This window comes from Dryobates pubescens, chromosome 26 (genome assembly GCF_014839835.1).
Source record: "Dryobates pubescens isolate bDryPub1 chromosome 26, bDryPub1.pri, whole genome shotgun sequence".
Classification (NCBI taxonomy): Eukaryota; Metazoa; Chordata; class Aves; order Piciformes; family Picidae; genus Dryobates; species Dryobates pubescens.
Genome location: NC_071637.1, coordinates 16,476,592 through 16,489,578, shown reverse-complemented (window position 1 = coordinate 16,489,578; position 12,987 = coordinate 16,476,592). Strand labels below are relative to the sequence as shown.

At 64.4% G+C, this 12,987-nt stretch overlaps 1 protein-coding gene across 1 annotated transcript; it reads left to right on the top strand.

The window, feature by feature from the left end:
- The first annotated feature begins 308 nt into the window (after positions 1-308).
- Positions 309-10,328, top strand: RSPO4 (R-spondin 4). Its single transcript, XM_054173598.1, has 5 exons — positions 309-636; positions 6,035-6,223; positions 6,691-6,834; positions 6,937-7,122; positions 10,242-10,328. The coding sequence occupies exons 1-5, from the start codon at positions 558-560 to the stop codon at positions 10,316-10,318; spliced, it is 675 nt and encodes a 224-aa protein (XP_054029573.1). The 5' UTR covers positions 309-557; the 3' UTR covers positions 10,319-10,328.
- The last annotated feature ends 2,659 nt before the right edge of the window (positions 10,329-12,987 follow it).

Genomic DNA, 12,987 nt, shown 5'->3' with positions numbered 1-12,987 from the left:
CTCCACCTCCCCCCAAAATCCCGGGGGGCTTCAGCGTGCCCCCAGCGCTGGGATGGCAGTGGGACGCTCGGAGCAGGGTGGCACGGCAGGACAGCCGTCCAGCCGAGGTGGCAGCTGGAGGGGGCACCCCAGGCGGTCCCCGTGCCCGGCGCTCTGCCGCTGCCGCTCCTGGGGCACTTCGGGCAGATTTGGGTTTTTTTCCAGCGTTATTATTATTTTGAGGAAAGGGAGGAGGGGGGAGCTGGGGGGGGTGAGGGTGAAGAGGGGGGAGAGGGGGCTGGCACCGGCTATAAAGGGCAGAGCTCCGGCGGCAGCCAGCAATTTCCTGCCACCATGAGTGGTCCCCTGGCCTGACGAGCCCCCTCCTCACCCCCCACCCCGGGGCTGATGCCACCTCAAAGCGGGGCCGGGTGCCTGCGGGGTGGGATGGTGTGAGCCCGGAGCTGCTCTCCTCCTTCCACGCACCCTGCCAGCCTGCCACCCCTCGGCTGGCGCTGCCAGGAGGCGAATCCTCCAGCTCAGCCCAGTTCGGCTGCTCTGCCTCCCCCCCTGCCCAGATGCAGTGGATAATTCTCATGTTGCTGCTATTCATCAGCTCCATGGACATGCTCCCGCAGCACCGAGGCAAGAAGCAAGGTAGGCTGCATGCGGCCGGCTCGTCCCACCCCCGCCACGGGCTGGCCGGGGACATGGCACTGCCAAGCCCTGCCAGACCCTGGCTGGGGACATGGCACTGCCAACCCCTGCCAAGCCCTGCCAGACCCTGGCTGGAGGGGGCTGGTGTGAATGGGGCTGACCTGTGCTCAGGACTGGAAGGCACTGGGAGCCCCCTGCCAGAGCTGGGGTGGGCAGGAGGTGTGAATGGAGCTCGGGACTGGAAGGAGCTGGCGACCACCGTGCCCTCGACCCAGCCCCGCTGGGTACAGTCTGCGTTCCCCCCTGGGTGCCTGGCACAGTGGGTGCAGGGATAAGGTGATGCCCAACCCTGCTGTGTTGCCTGCTTGATGCCAGCCTTGCCCTCGGGGCTGGCCAGGGGACAGAGGGGTGCTGGCTGGCACTGGGACCAGCTGTGCAAGCCCCAGCAGAGCTGGGCACAGTGGGCACGGTGCAGAAGGGGCTGATGCCCACTGTTGCCCTTCTCTGGAGTGAGTGAGTAGCAAAACCTCCTGGAAGGATGCTCAGAGCCACTGCCTGGCTCCTCTGTCCCCAGGCAGAGGCACCAGCAGTGGCAGCACTTGGTGCCAGAGCAAGGGCAGGGTGTGTGCTGGGGCTGTGCCAAGGTACATGCTCCTCTCTGTTGGGCACCAGCTCGTGTCCCCTCCCTGGGCAGTGCCCACCAGCTGAGGGAGAAGGACCAGGGCTGACACAGGAGCAGGCTGGTGGTGGTGAGAGGACCTGGCACAGTTGGGGTTCCCAGGACAGGGCTGGAGCCAGGCTGTGGCTGTGACATGTGGCAGACATGGTGCCAGCGGGCACGTGGGATGCTGTGGGTGGCCAGGCTGGCAGCAGGAACACCTCTGCTGGGAAACTGCCTGGCACTGAGAGGAGCTCAGGGTGCCACGGGGCCAGCTCTCTGGGTGCTGGTGCAAGATGCCAAGCGGCCTGATGCTATGGGGTGCCTGGGCACCTCAGGTCCTGGCAGCACCCAGGGCTCTGCCCACAGTTCCATGCCTCTGGTGGTGCCATGTCTCCCGCTCTGACCAGTGCAGAAGGGCCACTCTGGTCTTTGGGTTGATGCCACAGCACCCCACAGCACCCCCACTGCTGCCAGGAGCTGCCTGCTGCCACAGGGGGATGGTTTGGGCAGCCCAGTGCCCTGGCATCGCCCAGTGCCATGGTGGCAGAGCTGGGCTCAGGATGGGCAGTGATGGGTGATGTCACATCATGTCTGGCATGGCCCAGGCAGGGAGCACACACCTGGGCACCCCAGTACCCGTGTGCCCCCTGCCCAGGGCCCATTTCAGCTCAGCTCTGCACCCCAGCTCTGCAGTGGGTACCAGGCAGGGGGCAGTGAACCCAACCAGTGTCTCTCACTTCCCAGGGCTCTGGAGTGAGCCACATCCTGTGGCAGGCCCTGGGCATTGCTCTGGTGGCAGAGGTATGTGCCATGCTGGCAGCCCTGGGGCTTGGCAGGGTTAAGGAGCAGTGATCATGACCCTGTGCTGCCCACGGGTGAGGCTGCACCTCCAGTTTTGGGCTCCTCACTCCAAGAAGGACACTGAGGGGCTGGAGAGGATCCAGAGGAGGGCAACCAAGCTGGGGAAGGGTCTGGAGAGCAGGGCTGGGGAGGAGCAGCTGAGGGAGCTGGGGGTGTGCAGCCTGGAGGAGGCTGGGGGGAGACCTTGTGGCTCTCTGCAGCTCCCTGAGAGGAGGCTGGAGCCAGGTGGGGCTTGGGCTCTGCTCCCCAGTCTCAGGTGGGAGAATGAGAGGTAATGGCCTGGAATTGTGCCAGGGGAGGCTGAGGTTGGAGATGAGGAAAATTTTCCTTGCTGCCAGAGTGGTCAGAGGCTGGCAGAGGCTGCCCAGGGGGGTGGTGGAGTCCCCAGCCCTGCAGGGCTTCAGGAACCCTGTGGCCATGGCACCTGGGGCCAGGGTTTGGTGCCCGCGGTGGTGCTGGGCTGAGGGCTGGGCTGGATGCTCTCAGAGGGCTTTCCCAACCCAAACAATCCTCTGATCCCATGACCCAGCTCACCAAACCTCCCCTGGCTCCTCACCAGGGGTTCAGCCATGGGAGGGAGGCGCTGGGGCTGGCACAGGGCTCCCCAACTTCCCTGCCCCAGGCAGCGGTGGGAGGGAAAGCAGCAAACAAACGACAAAAAAAAAAAACCCAAACCAAAACAAAAGGATCAAAAAAAACCTCAACAAAAGGCAGGAGGGGCGGGGGGAGGGGGGAGGGAGGCTCGTAAATCCCAGCGTCTCCTGGGAAGCTGCTCCAGCTGCAGCCAGGAACACAAAGCTGTCAGCCTTCCCTAAATATGTAACGGAGACCATAACAACTTAATGGATCCAAGGTGCTTCCTGAGCGAGCTCCTGGCAGGCAGAGCCAGCCCTCACCAAGCCTCCTGGCCACACCGTGCTGGGCTGCCTCTGGGCCACCAGGAGGGCTCCAGGATGGGCCACCCCACGTGGCCCCCGTGCACCAGGGACTGGGGTCGAAGCCTCCTGCCTGGAGGTGTTTGCAGCCAGGCTGGAGGTGGCTGTGAGCAACCTGCTGTGGTGTGAGGTGTCCCTGCCCATGGCAGGGGCTTGGAGCTGGCTGAGCCTTCAGGTCCCTTCCAAGCCTGACAGTCCCAGGATCGTGGGAGGGGTCCCTGCCCTGCCCACAGAACTGGTTGGCTTGGAAGGGACCCTCCAAGGTCAAGAGTTGGACCTGGAGGCATTCTGAGTCCAAGCCCTCTGCAATCAGCAGGGACATCTCCCACCAGCTCAGGCTGCTGAGGGCCACAGCAGGGCTGACCTTGAATGTCTGCAGGGTTGGGGCCTCAAGCAAGGCACTGAGATGCAGCACTGGGAGCACAGGGAAGGGAAAGGCTGAGCTGGGAGGCTGGTGGTGAGAACAGCCCAGTTCTGGGCAGGCCCTGCTGTGGCACCAGCCTTGGGGCAGCTGGATTCATCCCTCCCACAGGCAGTCCCTGGCTCCTGCAGGAGCAGGATGAGGTCATCTGGGACAGGCTGTGAGCAGTGTCTGCCATAAGAGAGGTGGCAGCAGCTGCTTGTGCTGCCAGCTCCTAGCTGGTCACCTTCTTGGGCTCTGCTCCTCAGCTCCCTGGGATTTCATCCTCCTCTTTCTGTGATTCTGTTTGCACCAGGGGCCTGCACACAGGGCTGCCAGGCACCACCTGCCAGCATCTCCCTGGCTTCCCCAGCACCAAGCTCTGGTTCCACCAACCCCTCTGCCCTGGGCACCGCAGCCTTGGGGCTCCTTCTGCTCTCAGCTCCTGGGGTCACAGAATCACAGCATGTTAGGGGTTGGAAGGGACCTCACCGAGTCCAACACACCCTGCCAAGGCAAGGTGAGGGATGGTCAGTGCCAGGCATGGTGCCCATGCTGGGCAGCACTCAGGGCAGCAGCTGGTTTGGCTCATCCTCACCCACCCGGTGGTCCTGGGGGGTCCACATCAGTCACCGCCTGAGGGCTTCACCACCTGCAAGATTCATTCATTCAGAGCCTGGGCCCTAAGCACACAGCACTGGCACTGCTGGCAGCTGGGTGCTTCCCAGTGCCCAGGGTTCAGCTTCCCAGCTCCCAAAGTGGCACCCTGCCAGGAGCATCTCTCTGGGATGCGTTTCCCTGGGCACAGGGAGCTGGAGCAGGGAGGAGCGGTTGGCAGGGTCCCTGGTGAGGGCTGGCACCCTGTCCTTGTCCCTGGGATGGGGCTGTCCACCCTCACAGAGGTCAGGAGCACAGCAGAGGCAGCCAGGGAGGCGACAGAAGCTCTTGAGCAAGCAGCCAGATCCTTATCTGGGCTCCACTTGGGTGTTTCCAAAACGCTCTCTGTCCACTGACACTTAGCAGGCATCAACTAATGAATGCAGGTCAGAGCCTGGAGTCACAGCAGCCCAGGCTGGTCTGGGTGGGAAAGGACCTTTCAAGCTCATCCAGTCCAACCCCCTGCAGTCCCCAGGGACAGCCCCAACCTCAGCAGGTTGCTCCCAGCCCCAAACAACCTGAGCTGCAATGGTGCCAGGCATGGGGCAGCTCCCAGCTCTCTGGGCAGCCTGGGCCAGGCTCTCCCCAGCCTCAGCACCAAACATTTCTCCCTTCTCTGCAGTCTCAGTCTCCCTCTTGGAGTTCAAACCATCTCCCCTTGGCCTGCCCCAACAAGCCCTGCTCTGAAGCCTGTCCCCAGCTTTCTTCTGGTCCCTTTAGCACTGCAAGGCCACCCCTCAGCACCTTTCTGTTTAGCTCATGGGATGTGCAGCTGGCACAGGGACAGGCTGAGGTTGGCACCCTTGGGCAGAACTGGGTGCAGGGCAAACCCTCAGGGGGCATGCCCAGAGCAGTGGGAGGCAATGGCTCTGCTCATCCTCACGCTGCCAGCCTGGGGACAGGGCTGGGATCTGGGGAGCAGAGGGAGATGGGGTGGCACTTGCAGGGAGATGGGACAATGCTGTCACCCCCATGGGTCAGAGAGGGGCTGCCATGGGGCTGAGACCCTCCCTGGTGCCTTGGCCATGCCATGCATGTGTGGGACATCCATGCCACAGCCCATGCCCTCCAACTGGACAAGGGTTGTCAGCATGAGGGGACAGTGAGCCGCAGGGGCAGAGAGAGCCAGCAGGATGCTGTGCTGCATCACCAGCAGCCATGAAGAAGTCACTGTCCCACTCTGCTCAGTGCTGCTCAGGCCACACCTGGAGCACTGCCTGCAGTTTGGGTCTCTGCTGGACCAAAACAAGTTGTGGAGAGGCTGGAAGTGTCCAGAGAAGGGCCAGGAGAATGAGCAGAGGTCTGGAAGCTCTCTGCCCTGTAGGGGGAAGGCTGAGAGAGCTGGGGCTGTTCAGCCCTGAGAAGAGAAGGCTCAGGGGAGACCTTCTCCCCATGGACCAGGACATGGAGACTGCCAAGGAGATGATCTAGTGGGAGGTGTCCCTGCCCATGGAGTCCCCATCCCTGGAGGTGCTCCAGAAACCTGTGGCTGTGGCACCTGGGGCCATGGCTTGGTGGCCATGGTGGGGTTGGGTTGATGTTGGCCTGGGTGACCTTAGAGAGCTTGTCCAGCCCAGAGGAGTCTGTGACTGTGTGGAGCCTCCCTGGCTGCAAGGAGCCCCTTGGAGGAGACAAGGGGTGGTGGGGACAAGGGACTGCTGGGGACACTGCAGTTGGACTCCAGAACTGCTCCCCAGGAGAACTGCTGAGCCTTTGGACTCATCTCCCAGGGCAGGCAGCGGAGTGCCCTGCCGCAGCCGCTCCCGAGGCTCGGCCGGGCAGGCTGCTGGGGCAGCTCCCTTCAGCTGGGCTGTGGGCTGGAAAGCTCGGCCCGGGTGAGCCTGGCAGGCTGGCACTGTGTGACTCTGCGTTTGTGCCCTGCAGCGAGCTCTGGGCTGCTGGAGAACTGCACCGGCTGCGTGCTGTGCTCCGAGGACAACGGCTGCATCTCCTGCCACCACCGCCTCTTCCTGCTCATCCGCAGGGACGGCATCCGCCAGGCCGGGGTCTGCGTCCACACCTGCCCCCCAGGCTACTTCGGCCTCAGGGGCATGGAGGTCAACAGGTGCACAAGTAGGTCCTGTGCCGGCTGGGCACCCTGCCCCAGGGGTGGGCACGCACTGGCACAGGTTGCCCGGGGACGGGCTGCGGCCGTCCCCTCCCTAGAGCTGTTCGAGGCCAGGCTGGTGGGAGGTGCCCCTGCCCGTGGCAGGGGGGTTGGCACTGGATGGTCTCTGAGGCCCCCTCCAACCCAGCCCACTCTGTGAATCCTGCTGGTGCCCCCCGTGGCACTGCACTGGGACATGGAGGGCAGGCTGATGGCTCCATTTCCCATGGCATCCTCACTGGCACATCCTGGGGGCAGCGGCAGGAGCCAGGGGCAGCCAGGCCATGAGGCTGCCTCCCCTCTTCCCTCGCCCCACAGCTGGGCCCTACCCCTTCTCAGCGGCTGCCCGCTGGGTACCGGGGGTGCCAGCTGTGGGCTCAGCCCCTGCCAGCCCTCGGGGCGGCCCCTGGTGACCAGCTGCCCTCCCTGGCAGAGTGCAGGTCGCCCAGCTGCGAGAGCTGCTTCAGCAGAGACTTCTGCATGAAGTGCAAGGAGAAGTTCTACCTGCACAAGGGACAATGCTTCCGGCAGTGCCCCCCCAGCACCGCGGCACAGCCTGGCACCCGCGAGTGCCAAGGTAAGCAGCGCCCACGCCCTGCGCCCACGCTGCCCGGGGACGCGCGCCCCGGTGCTGGGAGCCCACCATCCCCTTCCTGCCCCTCTCCGTGCCCCCCACCAGAGACCTGCGAGCCGGGGCCGTGGAGCCCGTGGAGCCCCTGCACCCACGAGGGACGGACCTGTGGCTGCAAGTGGGGCGTGGAGACGAGGGTCCGGGAGGTAGCAGCGGCCCCCCGGGAGGAGGGCACCCCCTGCCCCGCGCTGCTGGAGACCAGGAAATGCCGCATGAGGAAGCACTGCCCGGGAGGTGAGCGCTGCAGCACCCTGCCTGCCGCCCCCCGACCGCGGCGCAGCGAGCCCCGGGGCGTGCCACGGGAGCAGGGCCGCGACCCACTGGTGCCCAGCGAGCCTGGCTCTCACCTCCCAGGCGCTCCGGGGCAGGTGGCTGCGTAGCTCTGCGGTTCTGGAGGCACCCTCTGGTGCTGGCACATGCGCTGAGCAGCCCTGGCACTGGCAGGACCCCCGTGGGCGGCGGGGCAGGCTGGATGCCCCCACCTGGCGCGCCCCGAGGCCACCTGGAACTGGGGCTGGGGCTGGCCAGCGTCCCGCTGCCAGGCTGGCACGGGTGCTGGCCTGAGCCACCGCGGCAGGACAAAGCTGCCGAGCTCCAGCTCCCCTCCTGCCGGGCTGGCAAAGGGGCAGGCACGGCCCAGGCTTCCTGGCTCACAGCTGTGAACGAGGAGGCTTGAGACTTGCAGGAGAGGCTCCTGCAAAACCCTCTAAGCCCCTAAAATACCCCAAATGCCCATGGAGGGCACCATCCAGGGCACTTCTGCTGGCCCAGGCTGTGGGATGCATCCCACAGTGTGGTCCTCCTCCATGGCTTGCTCAGCCAGAGCTTTGCCCCTGCTCCCTCACTGTGTCCCCCAGCCTGGGGAGGTCCCCACCATGGCTTGCAGCACCCAGCCCCTGGCATGGGGTGCAGGCAGGTGGCACAGGCATGGGCAGGTGGCCAGCGATGGGCACAGAGGGGTGGTTGAGGTCATTTCTGGGCACAGCAGGCTGGACCAACACCATTCTAATAAATCTCCTCTGAGTAAGTGCTAGAAAGAGAGACTGCCTGAGAGGGGATCTCCAGGGTCTGGGGGCAGAGCTGAGCTCCAGAGGGCTGTGGCTGGGGGGCTGCAGACTCACTGTGTGCCATGGGAGGTGCCGGTGGCACTGCCAGCACAGCCAGGGGTGAGGGTGGCAGAGGGATGGACTGTGAGGGGGGCAAGAGAGGGAGGGAGAAAAGGGGGGCACAGGACCTGAGTGTGCTGGGCTGGGGGGCAGCCCCAGGAGCTGAGTGTGCTGGGCTGGGGGGCAGCCCAGCACCATCCATCACAGCCTCTTCCTGCTGACAGCACAGGGGAGTTGGTTCCTAGCCCACCCTCAGGCCCTGGCACACAGCATTGGGGTGCCAGGTGTCATCGAGTTTGGGGGTGTTCCCCTCCCTGCCGGGCTGCTGGTGACAGTTTGATGTGGCAAGTTTGGCTGCTCTGGAGCGTGGTGTCCCACGGCATGGTGCCAGGAGGGTGCCTGTGGTGTTGTGGCCGTGCCCAGCCCTGCCTGGCACAGGGAGGGGCATCCTGGCAGTGGGGACGGTGGTGCTGGTGTTTTGGAGGTGTGGTCCCCACCGACATCCTGGCACAGTGCTTGTGGGGTGACTGGGAGGGCAGTGGCACCCCAGAAAAGTGCCTGGCAAGCCAGGAGCCCTGAGGCTGTGGGGATAGGCATGGGGAATGCTGAGGCTTTGTGCTCCTCAGCTCTGGAGGCTTCCCAGGAAGGCAGAAGGAAATCCCCCCAGCAGCTCCCCACTGCCTGCTGCCCCGGCCAGGCGGGCAGGGGAGGGCAACCCTTCTATGCCCTGCAGCCTGGCATGGCTGGCAGCTCCTGGCAGGCTGCTCAGTGTCACAGCAGAGCAGGAGTCTGCCCTCGCTCCCAGGCTGCTGCCCAGCAGGCCAAGTGCTGAGTTATGGGATCCAGATGCTAGAGGAGGAGGAGGAGGAGTTCACTTGATGCAGTTGAGACAGCAGGGAAGTCCCCGAGCGTGTGGGGACAGATTTGTGCCACCACTTCTGAGCCGTGCCCGGGCGGCTGGAAGGGAGAAGCGTCGGCGCTCGGCCGAGGCACTCCCCCCCGCCACTCCGCTGGTGGCTGTTGCGCTCTCCAGTCGCTGGGCGGTCGTGCTGAGCCCTCTCCGTTGTGGGTGGCACTGTCTGGGAGAGCAGAGCCAGAAAGCAGGGCAGGAAAAGAGCCGCAGCCCTCGCAGAGGGTCGCTGGCAGCAGCGCTGGCACAAGGCTGGGCACCAGGAGAGTGTGGGGAGAGCGACACCAGGACACCCCCCCCGGCTTCCCCTGCAGTGCCACCCAGCTTGAGCTTGTGGTGGGCACAGGAGCAGAGGCAGAGGTGCCAGAGGAGCAGAAGCAGAGGCAGAGGTGCCAGAGGAGCAGAAGCAGAGGCAGAGGTGCCAGGTTTGGGGCAGCTATCCCAGCGTGGGCTCCCGTTCCCGTTGGAGCACACAGGGCTGATCCGGGATCCCTGTTTGGTGTCTTGGCACTGACCCCTTGGCCAGCAGAGTGAGGAGCTGCAGAGTGCTTGGGGTGGCTCCTTGGGGCACGAGGAGATCTGAGCCCCAACCCTCTGCCCACGCAGCACTGAGGCCTTGGCATGCTGCTAAGGGGTTGGCCTCGCTGGGACGTGGCTCTGCTGGGGCACGGGGCATGCTCCAGGCCGGTGCTTGGACTTGGTGGTCTCAAAGGTCTCTCCCAACCTCAGCAGCTCTGTGTGCCTCTGGTCAAGGAGACCTCAAGGAGGTCATTAGCACCGTGCCCAGAGGTACCCCCAAGGCCACCCAGCCTCCCACAGCACCCAAACCCTCCCCAGTGCTGCCTGGGTCCTCTGCAAGGCCACGGTGGTGGTGGGCAGCATCTCCCTACCTTTCTTTCAGGAGCTAGGCACGGCTGTGACGTGGCTTTGGGGGGCTGGTGGCACCACCATCCTGCTCCACCATCCCAAATCCCTACCCAGAGACAAGCTGGGATCCCCTCCAGGCAGCCACCCCCTAGTTTGGTTGGCCTGGCCTGGCCATTTTGGGGCTACCAGGCTTGATGTTCTGACCACAGGCAGCCCCTTAGCGTCCCTCTTTCCTTATGCCAGCCCCTCCCCACTGCTGGATGGATGACCTGGTGGGGGGATGACCAGGTGGATGACCTGGAAGGGGCTTGTGGGGTCTCACAAACCAGGGAAGAGGCTTCTTGGGACCACACTCAAAGGTCCTACAAGCCCAGGGATGGACTTTGGGGTTGGATCCTGCTGCCCGGGGGCCAGAGCGTGAACCTTCTTTTTCTCCTTGTGTGTTGTTGTTTATTTTCTCTCTCTTCCAGACAAAAGTGAGCCCAAAACTAAAGGCAAAAAGAGGCAGAAGAAGCCAAAGACAGAGCCACCACACGTGGGCACTTAGTGGCACTGGCACAGGAGCCGGGGCAGGGCAGGGGGGGGGAGAGGAGCAGGAGCTCTCCATGGCGCCGACCGGCGCCATGGAGAGCTCCTGCTCCTCTCCCCCCCCCTGCCCTGCCCCGGCTGCATCACCCCCAAGTTTTCCCCCCCTACCAAAACCAAACTTGCACAATTTCCCCCTTCCCTTCTCCCCTGTTCCTGTAGTTTTGAAGGCAAACTTACAGCTTACAAAGCATTTCCTCTGCAGAGGCAAAAAAAACCCCAACCCATAACCCAGCACAAGAGAAAGTTACAACCGACCTTCGTTGGCAGCATCCAAAGCTGTTGCCCTGGGGCTGGGGGAAGCAGAGGTGCCCCCTGGTTGCTCCTTCTCCCCCCTTTCCAAGCCTTTCTCCAACCTTCCTCTTCCTCCAGATGGGTGGGATGAGGTTGGACACCCCCACACCCCCCCAACAGGGGTGGTCGTGCCCCTTCCCCCAAGGGCTGGGGTTTGCTGTTGTCATCACGTCCCAGTGGGTGCTGCTGGATAGGGTCCTCCATCCTTCAGCCACCAGGCTGGGAGCCTGCTGGGATCCTGGCGTTCAGCACCACCCCCAACACGACCACTGGGGCCCAATCCTGCCATCCTTGGGCTTGAGGAGCTCCCCTTCCCAGCAGGAATTCGGGGTGCTCATCAGGGGTGTCCGCGCTCCGTGATGCCAGAGCGAGCCCCAGGCAGGGGCTGCTGCTGCCTCCTGCGTTCTCCAGCTGGAAGGAGCAGCTCCCCCCCCCCCCGCCCCCCATCCCCCCAGCTTAAATAAGGCACAGTCTGGGGGTGCTGATCCTGACCCCATGTTGGTGCACCCCTCCAAGCCCGCGGGGATCAAGGCCACGTGTCCCATTTGTCACTTTTATCGCGTATTTGACTTAAAATTGTGCCCCAGCCGCCAGCGTCTCTGCTCCTGGGGTCGGAGCCCCCTCCCCATCCCTACCCTAAGAGTGGGCAGGGGGAGGCCAGAGCCGGCAGTGGGCTCTGGGGGCTGCACAGCCCCTTCGTAGGGAGAGCGCTGGGTGTCAGCATCGAGCTGGTCCCAGGAGCCAGCTCGAAGGCACCGCGGAGCCATCAGGGCAGCTCCGGCGGCTCCTCCGGCTCCGTCCTGTCAAATAAACCAATTAACCCTCCCCCAGCCTCCGGCCTCCCTGCTTTCATTTCCACGAGGAGCTGCAGGAAAGGGGTGGGGGCATCGGTTGTGGCCGTGCTGGCACCCCTGGGTCCCCTGGCCACATCGTGGGCACAGCAGCCTGGCTCTCTGCCAGCTCCTGGCACTGGCAGGGGTGTGGGAACAGCTCTGAATCCCCAAGCCGAGACCCTCCAGCAGCCACGACCCAGCCCCTAGGGTGGCCCTGGGGTGAAAGGGGAAAACAATAATGGCACCAGAGCCATAACCTGCAAACAGTGCCCACAGCGTGGCTCCCAGCAGCGTGGGCACCATGTCAAGCAGGGCCTGGCACCCCACAGGGCACAGGAGGAACTCTGTGGCTTCCAGGAGCCAGCTGGCAGCCATGGCCCAGGTGCAGCTGCCTCACCTGGTTCTGGTGAGGGCACAACCACAGCAGCACAGCCCTGTGGCAGCTCTGGGGGCTGGAGCCCCCCACTCAGCAGGCAGCACAGCTCTGGGGTGCCAAAGTGCCCCCAGCAGCTGCTCCAGCGCCAGGGGTCAGAGCGTTCCCAGCCCTCCCCTGGTGACCAGGATGGCAGCAGGGTCCCTCCACCAGCCCCATGGCTGTGTGAGCAGCCTGGCACATAGGGGCACCTGTGTGCCCCCTGTGCTGGGGGAAAATCCTCCACTCCCGAGATGGGTGGGCACCCCATGCCCAGGGGAGCTCTGTCTCCCATGCCAGCCTGTGCTCACCTCTGTGGCTGTCCCCTCCTGGGTGACTCAATCTAGATCTGTCTGGGCAGTGCCCCTGTACCAGCTGCCCACGGGGGCTCCCTGCCCCCTCCAGGCAACTGCCTGCACTGGGTGCCCACCCCCAGCACCACTGCCGCCAAGGCACCCTCTCCCCTGCACCCTGGGCCTGATCCTGACCCAGCACACAGCCTGGCAGCCATGGTGCCCCCAGCTCTGGTGGGTGCCCATCACAGGTAGCTCTCCCAGCCCCACAGTGTACCCCTCAGCTGGGGAGCTGGGCACCTCGGGTCAGGCCGGATCCTGCCAAGCTCCGCCTGGGACACAGCCCCCACCCCGCTCCCCAGGGGCTTGTCCCACGGCTGGAGCAGCCAAATCCAAGCCTGGCTCCCTATAAATAGCCGGGATGTGGGGAGGGGGGAGCACGGGGGTGGAGACGGAGGGGGACCCTCTGGGTCCTGGAGAGTGGGAGGGATCGGTGCCAGCCTCGCTGCCCACGCTGGGGGTTGTGAGGAGCTGGGCAGAGAAGAGCCAGGGGGGTCGGGGGGGGTCGGCTGGGGGAGGGGGCTCGGCTGGGGGAGGGCTGCGTGTGGAGGGTGGGTTTGTGTGTGTGAGACATTTCTGGATCACGTGTGAAACTTGATCTCCCCACAGTGGGCTCAGAGGAGAGCAAAAAGATACAAACTATTGGTTTTGAACCATTTTGGCCTTTGTTTTTCTTCTTCTTTTTTTCCCTTCTCTCTCTCTCCCCTTCCCCACCCCCCTGCCCCCCTCCCCTCCCCTC

What these genes read in the sequence shown, in the direction of transcription:
- RSPO4 (XM_054173598.1), top strand. Translation starts at nt 558, where the DNA reads ATGCAGTGGATAATTCTCATGTTGCTGCTATTCATCAGCTCCATGGAC. An exon ending in TGGCACCCGCGAGTGCCAAG is followed by an intron (nt 6,835 to 6,936) that starts GTAAGCAGCGCC and finishes GCCCCCCACCAG; the next exon opens with AGACCTGCGAGCCGGGGCCG. An exon ending in GAGGAAGCACTGCCCGGGAG is followed by an intron (nt 7,123 to 10,241) that starts GTGAGCGCTGCA and finishes TCTCTCTTCCAG; the next exon opens with ACAAAAGTGAGCCCAAAACT.